The sequence below is a fragment of the Zootoca vivipara genome, chromosome 2, assembly GCF_963506605.1.
Source record: "Zootoca vivipara chromosome 2, rZooViv1.1, whole genome shotgun sequence".
Taxonomy (NCBI): Eukaryota; Metazoa; Chordata; class Lepidosauria; order Squamata; family Lacertidae; genus Zootoca; species Zootoca vivipara.
This window is the reverse complement of record NC_083277.1, coordinates 23,357,880-23,374,624: the sequence shown is the minus strand read 5'-3', so window position 1 is coordinate 23,374,624 and position 16,745 is coordinate 23,357,880. Positions and strand designations below refer to the sequence as shown.

Below are 16,745 nucleotides of genomic sequence, written 5' to 3'. Positions count from 1 at the left end.
CATTCTGTTATAAAACATGATATTGTTTTATTATATTGCATGTTGTAAACTGTCCCGTGGCTTTTTGATGAAAGGGGAGGGTATATAAATTTATTAAATAACCCAACGAAAGGAAAGACTAACTGACATTATGATAAATCTCCATTGACACTGCACAGGTGCGTGTTCTGATATCGTGCGTGCTGTAACTCAACAGGCATTAAGAGTCTCATTCCACAACGGGATTTCAAATTAAGGTATTCCATTTTGGAGACAACGCAGCCAAGGTCTGAGTTTTCATGTTACCGTGCTGTACTGAAATTTACCATGCAACTGTTCATACCACAAAAGGGAGCTCTAAATGTGCACTTATAGAATGTTCTCTTCTTACACCACACAGTCAACCTGTGGATAGAAAAGTTCAGAACACAGCAGGTTGCTACCATCATGATCCAAGGACTTTAAATGCCTGCTGGCAGAGCACAGGCAGAAAAGAATAAACAAAACAAGGTAGGTAGGGGTGTCTGTGTGTGTACAAACAAACAAACAAACAAACACATATGATCAAACTAGCAACTCAAGTTAATAATAACAATAATAATAATAATAATAATAATAATAATACCTTTATTGTCAATGTACAATGAAATTAGCCAACCCCCCCCCCCACAAACACTCAATCTCATTGCACTCTGTGCACCAAACCCGAAAGTCAGTTGCACTATATTATTTTATTTTATCTCTGACACCTCTCAGCACTCTTGCTTGCATAACCACACAAACATAATTCTTATATATGTGAACAATGTTCCATCATCAACCATTTCTCTAGAGTCTCGATAAGGATGCCACTGAACTAAGTCATGGTTTGAGGTCAGGAGACTGCTAAAGTGCATTAGAAAGAGGTATGTGTACAGTATAGTGGCACCTCGCAAGATGAATGCCCTGCAAGACGAATTTTTCGCAAGAAGAATGCGTCTTGCGATCTGACGGCGACTCGCAAGACGAATTCATTTTGCAAAAAAATTCGTCTTGCGAATCGCGGTTTCCCATGGGAATGCATTGAAATTTAATTAATGCGTTCCTACGGGCAAAAAAAGAAATTTCAATGCAATGGAAACCGCGATACGCAAGACGAATTTTTTGCAAAACGAATTGACTCGCGGAACGAATTAAATTCGTCTTGCGAGGCACCACTGCACTGGTATATTTTACCTAGGAGGTGTTAAAGCATCTCTCTCCCCCCCCCCACTGTAATTTTCAGGAAGGGAGAGTTCAAAAGCCCTTCTGACTCTGTTCTGGTTTTCAAGGTCAAACTTCACCCACAAGCCCCCACCCAAAAATCATGGAACTACATGTCACATGCAGGTCCATCCTCGGGCTGAAGCATCCGTCTATCAGGTCAGAAAGTAAAGGGAACAACACAGCCCTCTTTTCTTCCAAGGTAGCATTTTGTTACAAGTAGCATTTTCTAGTCCTTTGGTCAATCTTCTACAGCCAGTTGGAATGGATTCCCTAGATTTCAAAATATTTGGAGGGCTCCAGGTTGGAGAATGCTGCCCCAAATAAACTTCACGGTTTCCTGATATCAGCAATCAGTTACTGATATTGTGCTTGCTTTCCTCCATTTTACCTTCTATGCTTTGATTTTGAACTCTGCCCAACCCAGCACCCCTTTCCTAATATTTATTCATTCCTCTCTATTTCTACTCTGTCCTGGGTCATGTATTTCCAGATGCTTACTTGACTATCTGATCATGGCAACTGCACCAAATCCTCAGCAGGATAAAAGTAGGTTGTTGTTGTTCAGTTGTTTAGTAGTGTTCGACTCTTCGTGCCCCCATGGGCCAGAGCACACCAGGCACTCCTGTCTTCCAAAAAGTAGGCAGAGTGGTACAATTTTTAGGAGAATGGTTGAAAAAGACCCTGTGGAACCCTGCCACTTTGAAATGCTGTATGGTATAGAAATTCCCATCCCCAAACACCACAGAACCACACTCTCAGCTAAAGGACACAGGTTCAAGACTTTATGGTGACAGCAGATAAAGATATTATCAAACTTAGACATGCCTTGTTGTTTAGTCGTTTAGTCGTGTCTGACTCTTCGTGACCCCATGGACCATAGCACGCCAGGCACACCTGTCTTCCACTGCCTCCCGCAGTTTGGTCAAACTCATGTTCGTAGCTTCGAGAACACTGTCCAACCATCTCATCCTCTGCCGTCCCCTTCTCCTTGTGCCCTCAATCTTTCCCAACATCAGGGTCTTTTCCAAGGATTCTTCTCTTCTCATGAGGTGGCCAAAGTATTGGAGCCTCAGCTTCACGATCTGTCCTTCCAATGAGCACTCAGGGCTGATTTCCTTCAGAATGGATAGGTTTGATCTTCTTGCAGTCCATGGGACTCTCAAGAGTCTCCTCAAGCACCATAATTCAAAAGCATCAATTCTTCGGCGATCAGCCTTCTTTATGGTCCAGCTCTCACTTCCATACCGTGTTTCTCATATTATAAGTCATGTCTTATATTAATTTTTTCTTCAAAAAAACACGGCATGGCTTATTTTTGAGGGATGTCTTATTTTTTAATAAAGTGCACGCGGGCGCTGTTTGCCGGGCTTGTCAAGCCCAGCAAACAGCGCCCGCCGATCTTTGGTGACAGGCGGAGGTGGGGGGAGAGCGGAGCACGATCTCCGCTTCCCCCCCCACCCCCGCCTGTCACACAGCACAGGGCCGAAGATCGGCGGGCGCTGTTTGCCGGGCTTGTCAAGCCCAGCAAACAGCGCCCGCCGATCTTCGGTGACAGGCGGGGGTGGGGGGAGAGCGGAGCACGATCTCCGCTTCCCCCCCACCCCCGCCTGTCACACAGCACAGGGCCGAAGATCGGCGGGCGCTGTTTGCCGGGCTTGTCAAGCCCAGCAAACAGCGCCCGCCGATCTTCGGTGACAGGCGGGGGTGGGGGGAGAGCGGAGAACGATCTCCGCTTCCCCCCCACCCCCGCCTGTCACACAGCACAGGGCCGAAGATCGGCGGGCGCTGTTTGCCGGGCTTGTCAAGCCCAGCAAGGAGCGCCCGCCGATCTTTGGTGACAGGCGGGGTGGGGGGAGAGCGGAGAACGATCTCCGCTTCCCCCCCACCCCCGCCTGTCACACAGGACAGGTCCGAAGATCGGCGGGCGCTGTTTGCCGGGCTTGTCAAGCCCAGCAAGGAGCGCCCGCCGATCTTTGGTGACAGGCGGGGGTGGGGGGAGAGCGGAGAACGATCTCCGCTTCCCCCCCACCCCCGCCTGTCACACAGGACAGGTCCGAAGATCGGCGGGCGCTGTTTGCCGGGCTTGTCAAGCCCAGCAAACAGCGCCCGCCGATCTTTGGTGACAGGCGGGGGTGGGGGGAGAGCGGAGAACGATCTCCGCTCCCCCCCCGCCTGTCACACAGGACAGGTCCGAAGATCGGCGGGCGCTGTTTGCCGGGCTTGTCAAGCCCAGCAAACAGCGCCCGCCGATCTTTGGTGACAGGCGGGGGTGGGGGGAGAGCGGAGAACGATCTCCGCTTCCCCCCACCCCTGCCTGTCACACAGCACAGGTCCGAAGATCGGCGGGCGCTGTTTCCCGGGCTTGTCAAGCCCAGCAAGGAGCGCCCGCCGATCTTCGGCTCTGTCCCCCGATGCGCGACGGCTCGGGGAAGCAGGCAGGGAGCTCCTGCTGGGTCCCGCGCCTTCGCCTCTCGCTCGGTCGGGGCTACACGACATGGCTTATTTTCGGGGTATGTCTTATTTTTCACCAACCCTTAGAAATCCTGTCATGGCTTATTTTTGGGCGATGCCTTAAAATATGAGAAACACGGTACATCACTACTGGGAAAACCACATAGACATGCCTATGTGGGGTTTATAATGGCCTAAACCAGTGTTTCCCAAACTTGGGTCTCCAACTGTTTTTAGACTACAATTCCCATCATCCCTGACCACTGGTCCTGCTAGCTAGGGATGATGGTAGCTATAGTCCCAAAACAGCCGGAGACCCAAGTTTGGGAAACCCTGGCCTAAACTGAGGGCAAAATATGGAAACTTACAGCCTAGAATCCTGTAAGCGTAAAAGGGAATTGTGACACAAGAAAGTCAGTAAAAGCATAGAAAAGTTTAGTAAACAGTGTCAAGAAGGCTCCTCTATCTGTGGTGGATGTCCTTCTCTCAGGCTTCATGTTTGAAATGAAATTTGGCTACAAAGCTGCTTCCTGCTTAACTCTCTTTAAAACCATGGCTCCTTTGTTTAAAACATCACCTCTGTTGCTTGTTTAGCCTTAGCTTGGCCATGGTTAAGTCTCTACCTTTCCACCTGAGTGAGGAAGGAATAAAAGAACAAGAGACTTGTCTTATAGCACACCAGACGATTAGTCCACCAAGCTCAGTGTTGTCAAGACTGATTCAGGCTGCAGACTCCTACGTGACAACAAATGTGCTGTGAAGATAAATGAGAAGAACTTGAAAACACTTGAGGTGATGAAACATGTGCAACCATATTAAAGAACAAATCACTTGTAGAAGCCACATGTTGAAATGATGCGTGGAATCTAGCCCAACCCACTGCCACCAGACTTTCCCAACATCCATAGATTCAATGGGCTTTAGAAGAAGTTCTAAGCCAATATAGATGTATATGGGTGGAGCTCCTCAGAGCAAGGAGAGACTCTGCCCAACTGCATGGAGGGGTTTGTGTGAACTCACTTATGAGCCAGATTCCAACCTGCCTTGTCTAGCCTGAACTACAATGTCCCTACTGTGGAAAGGGGCTTGTGGATCCAAAATTGGCCTCCACAGTCACTTACGGACTCACTGTTAAAACCGTGTTTATGGAAGACAGTCTTACTTGGCTACGAGTGATCGCCAAAGAAGAAGAAGAAGAAGAAGACAATGAATCGAACTCCAGTTGAACAGCCACCTATTTGAGCTTTGAAAAACTTGACATGAAGGTGAAACATAAGCCTAAATATGTTGCAGAAATGGGCGTTAAATATAAAAAATCATATGTGATGTAATTTTTAATATTTGCACCTTTTTTTATAGTTCACAGGATTTGAGATCAAAACATTCTTTTACTTCCAAGCTGAAAAAGAAGGTTGGCTGGAATCCTTGAGGAGAAGCGGCGAAGCCCCTGCAGAGCTATTTTCACAAAATTGCCGCTTGGAGTGTGTAACCACATTCTGAAACAAAGTAAGCTAAGCACCTACGGACGCATGCAGCTTGCAGCTGTACAGATTTTTCTTTCTATTTAACCTTGTAATTTTATTCATTCATCAGGTCAGCGGTACTGACAGCTGCTGGAAGTGACATTTCTGAGTGGAATATTCGGAGAACATTTAAAAACACAGTCCACAGTCACAACCCAGAGGGGCACGTAAGTTCCTTCCACAATTGAATTTACTCGAGAAGTTGCTACTCAGAACCCCAGAAGCGACTGTTTACATTCCTCTCAAATTCTAAAAGCAGCTTGGAAACTGGTTCAAGAGCTTCTTCTTCCTCTTCTTCTTCTTCTTCTTCTTCTTCTTCTTCTTCTTCTTCTTCTTCTTCTTCTTCGTCTTCTTCCAAAACTACCTGGGGGAACCTAGGAAGCTGCCTTATACCGGGGGTCCTACAATATATCTTGCCCAGTATTGCCACCATTTGCATGTAGCACTAAACCATAAACATCCAACATACCATCTCAGGACTATTTAATTGCTCATCTTCTAACATTATGTATGCCATCAAATGCCAACAGTGCCCTTCAGCTCTCTATATTGGACAAACAGGCCAAACCCTACGCCAAAGGATAAATGGACATAAATCTGACATCAGGAACCACAAGACAGAGAAACCAGTAGGAGAACACTTCAATCTCCCAGGACATTCTATACAAGATCTCAAAGCAGCTGTTTTATTACAGAAAAATTTCAGGAACAGACTGGAAAGAGAAGTTGCTGAATTGGAACTCATTACCAAGCTTAAAACCATGGAACCATCTGGGATGAATAAAGACATCGGATTCTTATCTCATTATGGATGATCAAGCTTTCTTTAGCGCCTCAGCCCTTGCTTTTCCCCCCAGGACGAATTGCAGCCATCAGCAGTCGTTAACAGCCATCTACAGGTTTACCACTCTCATCAGCCCATCACCCATTCCCACCCACCCCCACCACCCTCTGTATATATATATATAAGGGTCTGACACTTCTGTTTCAAGTGTATCTGAAGAAGTGTGCATGCACACGAAAGCTCATACCAAAATAAAAACTTAGTTGGTCTTTAAGGTGCTACTGAAGGAATTTTTTTCTATTTTGCATAAAGTATGGTTTAGTGAGCCACAATGTGAATTAGTTGTGTGCTAGTGTATGCAGCCTGAACACCCCCACTTTCCTCTTCCCTTCACACAAGCAGGTAGACAAACCATGAAGGGACCAACTGAACAAAATTCTGCCATAACAAAATAGTTGACACTTTAAATGTGCCGCAAAGCTCTCTGATTGCCCATACATTTCATGGCTCTGTTTTTTTAAAAATTATAATTGTAAATATCAACGTCCGCCTTTCTTTATAAAATTGCAAGCCACCTCACAGGCCTTTATAAGGGCTGAACGGTGGGATATGCACTCATTGCTAACAAAATAAGGGCGCAATAACATCTTTTTATTTCACTCATTTCAATCCCAGTGTACTGGCTGTTGCCAATTGTCCTTGAAACCTAATGAACTGAGTAAGAAGACTTTAATATGGCTAAGGCTGAATTATTAAACAAGACAACAAAACAACAACAAAAAACAACCCTGAGGGTCCTTAATTTTTAAAAGTGCCACCAATAATTACACGGTACAATGTAACACTAAATACAGAATATAAATATAAAGAGAAGATTTGCAGCTATTGCTAAAGAGTTGAGAGAGAACAGTAGTGGCAAAGAATATGGATTTTTAAGCAAGGCACTTTTTCTCTGCCTCAACCTCCTCTGTTGCCATGCGGTGCCACTTAAATGACGCTATTAACAATTACTAAGATAACGTTCTCTGCTGCTCAAGGGGTCAGGCCTAAAGCTGGCTCAAGTTACAAGAGGGTAAAATTCTGCTTGAGCATTAGGAGAAATAATTTCACAGTAAGAGTAGTTGCACAGTAGAACCTATTCCTCAGAAGGTATCCCCGTTCTGCAGCTCTTCAAGCCAAGGCTGAACGGCCATCTGTGGGGAGGCTATAGCGTCCTATTTTACAGAGAACAATTCCTATCTGAAAGAGGCTTCTTTTTGAAGAGCTGTCTTGTCCAAGTCCAGATTAAAGGTAAAAAAAAAAAACCTAAAAGAAGAGAGAGCAGAAGCCTTGCAATTGCCCAACAACAGCACCTGGTAATCTTCCTCAGTATGGAAAGAAATAAACTGCATTCCTATTTAAATTCTAATGATTATTTCGGCACCTGTATTGATATGTATAAATTTGCATATGGAAATATTATGCTAATCAATGTATGCTAATCAATTTCGGTGATGTGCAAGAGGCTACCGTATTAACAAGGTCTCACAATGACATGTTTAAAAAAATGTACAGGGTAAACTATGTCTGGCACTAATTGCTATTAATAGCTCTGAATTACTGGTGCTTCATTACAGGCTTGCCCCAATACCTTGTATTTTTGTATGCAAAGGGGTATAAAAGGAGCAAGTCCACAGGGTAGGGTGGCGGACGACGACTTCTTTTTTAATGTAGAAGTTTCCAGGAAGAGATTACAGTGAAATCTCAGTAATAGTAAGAATATTTCTGTAATGCTGCATAAAACAAGGTTAAAAGGAGCATTCAACCTGTAATAGCTTAGGGAGAAACCTTTTTATTTCATGAGGTCTTCCCAAGACATGGTTCACTAACTCCCACTCACATGCAATATGCAGCAGAGATTACAACCACAATGGAAACCAAATGGAGCATAGAAATAGCCTACAGGAACTCCGGGAAATATATTCTGATGTTCAGCATGACTTTCAAAGCTTTGTGATATTTTAAACTCTAAACACTGGCCACTTAATTCCCACCCCCTTTGCAAATTTAGTTTCCACTAGTTTTTACTTAAAGAAACAAAAAATTAAACTAAACTTTTAAGCCAAGTAGTAAAACAGAATTGATGCGTTTGAATTATGGTGCTGGAGGAGACTCTTGAGAGTCCCATGGACTGCAAGAAGATCAAACCTATCCATTCTGAAGGAAATCAGCCCTGAGTGCTCACTGGAAGGACAGATCGTGAAGCTGAGGCTCCAATACTTTGGCCACCTCATGAGAAGAGAAGACTCCCTGGAAAAGACCCTGATGCTGGGAAAGATTGAGGGCACAAGGAGAAGGGGACGGCAGAAGACAAGATGGTTGGACAGTGTTCTCGAAGCTACGAACATGAGTTTGACCAAACTGCGGGAGGCAGTGCAAGACAGGAGTGCCTGGCGTGCTCTGGTCCATGGGGTCACGAAGAGTCGGACACGACTAAACAACTAAACAACAACAAAACAGAGCAGTGATATGGAATCATACAGCCATTGACTCAGCAGACAGGTGGTGAGGAGGATGTTCACGTGCTGTGTGGGTATTGTAAAAGTATAACAATGCAAAACCAAGTCCATTAAGCAGCCTTTTCATAGTAGTGAGAGGTAGGAGTGTGGAAGTGGATCCAGCCACTAGGCCAAATCCTGACCTCCCAAAACTCCAAATCCGGCAAGTGGGAGGAGCCATAAGTTGGCCATGTCTGGCTAATACGACCCACAGTATAGCGTCTCCAACAATAGAACACTGAGACCAGAATTGCCCCATAGCTGAGGCGACTGCAATTTGTTTCCCAGATTTCCAGAACTATTCTATTCTCCGTCTTCATTCCCTATGTTGTAAGTCTCAGGCATGCACCTTAGCCAATTGGTACATAGTACACGGATCTTGATATCCTCTGCTGGTAGCCTAGATACGATAATAATATTCAAAGTCTCCTATCCACTCCATGATCCACAGTTGGTGGGTGTGCTTTTCAGCCAAGATTGGGTCCTAAAGTGGCTTACAGATAAATCCATCAGAAGACAGAATTTAAGTAAATGGGCGAGTGTGTATGTATAGAGACTGGGAAGGAAGGTATAATAGTGCATCTCACTAGTGCTTTCTTTTTTCTAAAAAAATGTTTAGGAATAATAATAATAATAATAATAATAATAATAATAATAATAAATAATAAATAATAATAATAAATAATAATAATAATAATAATTTATTATTTATACCCCGCCCATCTGGCCGGGTTCCCCCAGCCACTCTGGGCGGCTTCCAACAAAACACAAAATTACAGAAAATTACTCTCATTTTCCTACTCATATTGAAATACTGCCCCTCAATGAGGCCAAACTTAGATTCACAAAATATTAGGGGTATGTGTGCCCCTGCACCCCCCCCCCCAGAAAAACCCACTGCATCTCACTATTCCAGTTTTGTTGACTATTGGTTTTATTAAACTTGTTATTTGTACATATGAGCTATACATAAAACAAACAGGAAACAAAATACATCAGTATCCTATCGTGTGTGTGTGTGTGTGTGTGTGTGTGTGTGTGTGTATAATTCTTGTTTATTCTTCCTATTTGTTCTTCCTATTTCCATCAAGCTAGCTCAAACCAGAGCCCCACCTGTTTCTCTGTTCTTTCTTTCTTTCTTTCTTTCTTTCTTTCTTTCTCTTTCTTTCTCTTTCTCTTTCTCTCTCTCTCTCTCTCTCTCTCTCTCTCTCTCTCTCTCTCACACACACACACACACACACACACACGGGGTGGGGAAACTATAGAAACAAAATATAGTTCATTGTTACTTATTTATGCGGCTCACACATATGGATGGGAAAGATCTTTGGATCTGCAACTAAACCACACCAGAAAGTTTCAGATTGTATAACAAGGCTTAACATTCCTGAAAGGCGTGCTACGATTAACATTTAGGGTTTCACTGGACCTAGAAACCTAGGTTTTCCAGGTGAAACAGGATTTTCCCATTGATAACGTTCTATGGTTCACCAGGATGGTGCTGGGGTGAAGGAAGATGGCGACACTCCACGTTGATGGTGGCAGCATGGACACACCTGTGGGAAACCAATGCCACCAATCTGGAACTCCACTGGCTATGTGCCTCACCCCGCCCCAGAGCACAACAGCATTCTCCAGCCCCCACCCACAACTTCTGCTATTTATTTAACAGCAATGCAGGACACCTTTAAAAGCAAACTCTCCTGAGGCATTGTACATCAAAAATATATATATATTAAAATACAACAGAACACAAGGGAAAATGATCAAACACGAATAAAACCAGCCGTAGCAAAAACACACCCTACCTGAGTTCATGTGTCTAATCAATTTATATCGACCAAGACTCACAACAAATCTTTTCCCACAACACATTTTAGAGCACTGAACTATTGGTGGGAATGCTTTTATTATTGCTCCTAAGATCTATTAAGATAAAAACACAGTTCAATTGTGTCTTTAAAAGACACATTCATGACTTTAAATAAAAGACAACTTCTTCTGGAAATAAAATAGATGCCGCATGTATATCAGGCGGCAGAAGATAAACAAACAGACTTCATGAAATCTCTGCTGCTACATGCTATTTTTTTGGGTCTACCTTATAAATGTCTATACCTGTAGATGTATATAACTGTGAAGGCAAATTTCACATAGTACAGTATTTTCACCTTTCTGTCTCTGGTATCTCTGACTGAATTAATTTGGCCAATTACCCTCCTAGCTGTTGAAACACTTGGTTTAATGTCAAGTGGTTTATTTTTAAAACTATCTTGTTCAAATGAATGGAAATTAATAGAAAACAACATTATAACCAGAAGTGAGTATCAAGTCAGAGACAGAAAGCACACATACAAAAGTAAAATAATGCCCGGCTCAAAAAGCCATAATAAAAGTGATATGATAGCCATGTTCAAATACAGTGGAACTTCAGTTTATGAACACCTCGGTTTACGAATTTTCGGTTTACGAACGCCGCGGACCCATCTGGAACGGATTAATTCACTTTCCATTACTTTCAATGGGAAAGTTCGCTTCAGTTTATGAACGCTTCAGTTTATGAACAGACTTCCGGAACCAATTGTGTTCATAAAACGAGGTACCACTGTATATAAAAGGGTGTCATATAGAGGAGGGAGAAAGGTTGTTTTCTGCTGCTCCAGAGAAGCGGACACGGAGCAATGGATTCAAACTACAGGGAAGAAGATTCCACCCAAACATTAGGAAGAACTTCCTGACAGTAAGAGCTGTTCGACAGTGGAATTTGCTACCAAGGAGTGTGGTGGAGTCTCCTTCTTTGGAGGTCTTTAAGCGGAGGCTTGACATATCTAAGAATGCTTTGATGGTGTTTCCTGCTTGGCAGGGGGTTGAACTGGATGGCCCTTGTGGTCTCTTCCAACTCTATGATTCTATGATTTTATTATTCTAATTGTGGTAAAAGAAATCGAGCCCTTAAGGCAGTGTGGAATGTAAAAACAAATACAATGACTAAGAAAAGAGCGGTGTTTCCCCCCAAAGTTTGAGTATTGTTTGAGACGTGTTCCACTGAAAGGCATAGCTTATGTGCGCCCGAATTTGCGACAGCCTACTGGAAGAAGGTTGTGCCGTCACTTTCACCTTAATTTATCCTTTACTCAGAAAAGGAAAACCATTTCTCCTATATAATGAGACAAAGGAGCTGAACAGCCCTTCAGTCTGACTTGACCTGTCAGCCATCATAAGAAGCGGCCCCTGCAAAGTACCACAAGTCCTCAGGTGTGCTGAACCTGTAAATGAGCTAACTGAACATTCAATTCTTTCAAAAAGCATTTTATAAAAAGGGGCTCCATAAATCCACTGACTTGGAAAACCTGATTTCCTTGAGATATTTAGTTGCCATGGCAATTTATAATAAGATGCTAGTACAGTAAAGAGAGAGAGAGAGAGAGAGAGATTGGGGAGGGAGGGAGGACAGGAAAACTGAGGATATTGATTAATATGCTGGCAAGTTGCATCTGAATTTAAAGTTTTCTTCCAGCCTAAGAGGCCCGTTAATATTTCAAGAACCTGAGCAACATGCTTCAATAGCAAGGTAAGTTCTATGATAAATGTGTTCTCCAATCTGTGCACCAGTCAAGCAGCTATAAAAATCAGAATAATTCATGCAAATATTTCCATTATGTTTCTAAACACAACTTATTTACATTTTAAATCACACAGCAGACAATAGGAAATATCCTTCATTTAGACAGGTGTGAATGAGAAAACAGATGCATCCATTAAAGCAGAACCAATTCAATGAATAAGAACAACAACAGTAATGATAAGGAAAGGAGGTGTGGGGAGGGGAAACTTTGCCACCTCTTGGCTTCACAGAGTTTGGGTCAATGAGCAACTTACCTGAAAAAACACAGCCATGGCTCCTATTATTCTTTTCTCTTGGACCGCTGTCCCAAAGCTGTCAAAATCATCAGGATTGTAGAAATAAATCTGCATCTGTGGAAAAATGGAAAGCATTTTATTTTGCTGCAAAATTGAGTCCAGGATGGGACAATGAATAATGCGTTGTTCGCAGACCAGGGAGGACCAAGACGAAATCTCTGGCTCAGTGATGTTTGAACCCCCAACCCCGAGGGCTGCAACAAGTTTCTAAAGCAGGGGTCAGCAAACTTTTTCAGACCTTGTGGGGGGCCGGACTATATTTTGAAAAAAGAAAGAACGAATTCCTCTGCCCCACAAATAACCCAGAGGTGCATTTTAAATAAAATTACACATTCTGCTCATGTAAAAACACCAGGCAGGCCCCACAAATAACCCTCAGATGCTGGTTGAGCAACATGAGAAATGCTCCCCAGGGGAGAGACTTGTGCTGCCTCCACTGATCCAAGTATGCAGCAGCATAGTATGGCTATGAAAATAACACCTCAAATAAGGCTCCTATTTGAAGATACCTTCCGCTTTTACAAGCACCTGATCACCGGCTCTCTGCAGATGGTTAGGCATCACGTATTTTCCTTCTGTATCTTTCATGTACACAGAAGACACACACATAAAACAACGTTGTATGTTTAAGTAAAAACTGCAACCAGCCAGATGAGTTGTCATGGAGCCACACTGCTGAGCTATGGTGATGTATTGCTTACGCAAATATGAAGGCAATCAAGAAACAGCTTTACTCCATCTGCTCTCCTGCAGGAGCCATCCTAATTTATTAAGAGAAATGCGCTGCAAATTAGAGCCATACATATAGGTGGCAACATGTGGCTGGCCTTCTGTGCTATATAGCGGTAAACTAACACCTGTGCATTGACATCCTTCTATGTTTACAAACCCTTCGAGTGTGAGCAACACCTGCAGTTCCGTACCATTCCTCTACCCACATGAGAGAGCTTCATTCATATTCCTATTCTTCTGGTACTTTGATAAGAGATGCCACACATTTTGGCAAGTTCCAGTACTAAATACCTAAATGCCCTTGTTGGTCTGCAGCAAATCTAGGCCCAAACGGGAGCAGGAGTTCAAACTCAGCTTCTTGAAAGACATGCAAAACTGGAGCACTGCAATGTTTCACAGCTGCCATATTCTATCTCAACCCTCCTTTGAAGCCTCCCCATGAAAAAAGGGGCATGTTCAGTTAACTTTAACAATCATAGCATCATTTCCAATAACCTTACCAGCACATTGTTCGCTTCCTAATATTTCAAAATAACCCACTTAATGGGTCTTAATTAGATTTTATTTCAACCATCTTCCTCAGCGTAAGGTCACATGCTGGGCTGTAACTACGAAAACCAGAGGTGTGCATTCTTTCAGCAAAGATACTCACAATTCTGAAAATGGTACTGACAGGGAATTGCTAGATAACCAAAAATTTGTGCTACATTTTTGGGCCATCTTTATATTTATATCTCCTGACAAGCACCAATGGGAATTCAGCAGAAAATACATTTGCCTGGAAGAGCTGGAGGATAAATTTTAATTGTTTTGCCTTCATATCCCCAACCTCGTAGATCCCTGGCAATCTTTTACAAATTAACAGCCTCCAGGTTTGGACAGCACTCAGTTTTCAACATGATACATTCATGCACTGATGTTCAAATTAAAAACAATTTGGTTTCAGGTTGGATTACTTGAGCTCCATTTATATGAAACAAATAAAAATCCCAAGTAACGACCATAAACTACGTTTTTGCTTCCCATTCAGAGAAAACTAAAACACAACAATTCTCAAATATGGTGTCTAAAAATATTTGTAATATTATGCAGAAGAAAACAATATGTGGAAGAAAACAATATTCACTAAGTCTGTAGTATGCCAAAAGCATTTTAGACCATCTTTGCTCATAACATTAGAAGGAAATTAATTTTTGCAATATTCTTTTGGGTAAGTGAGGAAAGGGGCATTGATCGAGAGCCAAAATTTTTTTTACCAGTGTAATATACTATGGGTTGTACGCAACCAGAATACACAGAGTAGGCCTGTTGAAATTAATCTACCTTGGTTAGTCATGGGCAGGCATCCCCAAACTTCAGCCCTCCAGATGGTCCTGTTAGCTAGGGATCATGGGAGTCGTAGGCCAAAACATCTGGAGGGCCGCAGTTTGGGGATGCCTGGTCATGGGCATGAAATCCAAAAGTTCTACTCTGAGTAGGACTGGAACTAAATACAACCCAAAGGGTTATATTTTTGGGGGTTTTAGCATTGGCCCTCATAACTGTAGATTTAAGGTTGCCATTCACTCATCCCTCCCAAGCATAGGAACGTTAAGAGGAGGTTTCAGATCCTGACTTGTAGATTGCACCAGCCCACATGAGGCTTACTTTAGCATTGGCCAGAAATGTGGAGTCGCATTGGTACGGTAAATCGTCCTCGCCTCATGGCCAGACATTCTGGACTACCAGCTCCTCATTCAAATGCTGTTGCATCACACTGAGGGGGACTGATATTGTGATAAGGTTAGAGGTGCCTGGTGGCTACGAGGCTACAGAGTTGAAGGCCTAGACAAAAACGTTGTCTCTCAACTCTTTCTGGACTTGCCATTTCTAGCGCCAGCCTTCTATCCTTGCTCAACATACCGGCAAATAAGTAATTTAATAAAAGAGCAACATAACTGTTCAGCTTTTTCTTCTCATGAGGAAACTCTAAAAGATCACCCTGGAACCTCCAAGAACTCAGGGAAGTGAGGAGAGCAAAGTGCTATACTGTGTTTTATATGCCTGCTCGCTATCTGACCAAATATGAAAACATCTACATGAAATCAGGAACTCCAATGTACTCCAGCAATAGGGAGTTTGCCATTATCACTATTACATATCCAGAGGTATCATATAATTTAAGTTTTAAAAAGCTGCAAGACTTTCTAAGACAGCCAACGTTATAATGAATCAGTCAGCTAACTGCAGAGGCAATAATTAAAGAGTTTGTTGGAAAGCCAAAATATTTTGGGAAGAATACAGGGCTAAAAAAAGGACTCCAAGTTCAGAATACTGAAGAAAGTAGTCTGAACGATTTGCTTTGATTCAGTGGAGCTAACTATTGAACAGACTAATCTTTAATTATTATTACCTCTCCCAGCTGCAATGTAGGAAGGAATTATTCTCAACCACCATTTGCTGCTGGATGTGAAATCTCTTGCTTGGAACCAAATTGTATGCAAAGCTTCTATATCCACGCAACTAATTTCTTTGTGAGGTTTTAAGCATGGCAAAAAATATTTGGGGAATTCAGAGTTTTATCACGGTGCATTTGATTACTTGTTCTTGTGAGAAAAACAAACAAACACCAGCATGACTTTGCAACCTGACTCCCATTTCTGAAATAAATTTTAAAAGGTTGCTGGAACACCCTCATCTGCCAACTGCATTAGAGGTTGTGGGATTTGCAGGCACAATCCCACAGAGTTAAGCACGCTCAAATCCACCAGCTTCTTCCCCAATGAAGTCACTGGGCAAGTGGAATGGGACCACATCCTCAGCTCTGCTCTGGGTCTTTGTCCAATCCTCCAGAGTAGATTTGGAGCATGTGGGAAGCACATGGGAGGAAGGGGAAATTCTCTTGCGTGGGTCATTCCGCTTCCACGGTTACTTTGTTGGATTTTAGCTGGACTGAAGTATATTTAGCACTGTGGTATTGTGACTTCTATTATTAGTGATAAAATGCTAAAATCTGGAGGAACAGAAACTTCAGTGGTTTGAGAAATTGGCTTGCTAATTTTTATATCCTACCAGATGTGCACAGGAAGGAGCAATGTTAAAGTTATTTCTTCTGCCCTTCTCTAGCATGTACAACACCATACTTTCACCAGGGATAGTGAGGGTCCCTAAGGCAGCAGAGTCCAGTGGAAGAAGACTGCCATCAAATCATAACTTCCAACAGCGATTGGATTGATGGTTAGGATTACCCCATCATTTATTATTCCAAAATAAGAAAATGTTTTTGTCACTCTCGTTGCTTCATTGTTTTAGTAGTTATTTTCTATACCTTTTAACGTGTTTTTATAATTAATTTACAATATTTATTACTATGTTTTGACTTTCTGCTAATGCACTCTGGACAATCTACAATTTAAAAATAATGGCATAGGTAAAAAATGAAAAATGGATAGGGAGGAAAGAAGGAAGTAAGCAAATCCTTACATAATGTTACATAATTGTAATAATGATCAGGTGGAATGGCTACTAAAGGTTGCGTTTTGGAAGCTGAGGGAGCTAAAAGGCAGTTGACATCACCTGGATTAGTAGACTAGA

General features: G+C 42.7%; 1 protein-coding gene across 3 annotated transcripts in view; it reads right to left on the bottom strand.

The window, feature by feature from the left end:
* The window catches only part of PTPRG (protein tyrosine phosphatase receptor type G), a 584,481-nt gene that overhangs the window by 192,165 nt on the left and 375,571 nt on the right, over positions 1–16,745 (bottom strand). For all 3 annotated transcript variants that reach the window (XM_035106776.2, XM_035106775.2, XM_035106777.2), the window contains exon 5: positions 12,399–12,494. In XM_035106776.2, coding sequence (XP_034962667.2) covers positions 12,399–12,494 — 96 coding nt within the window. The remainder of the gene's footprint in view (positions 1–12,398; positions 12,495–16,745) is intronic.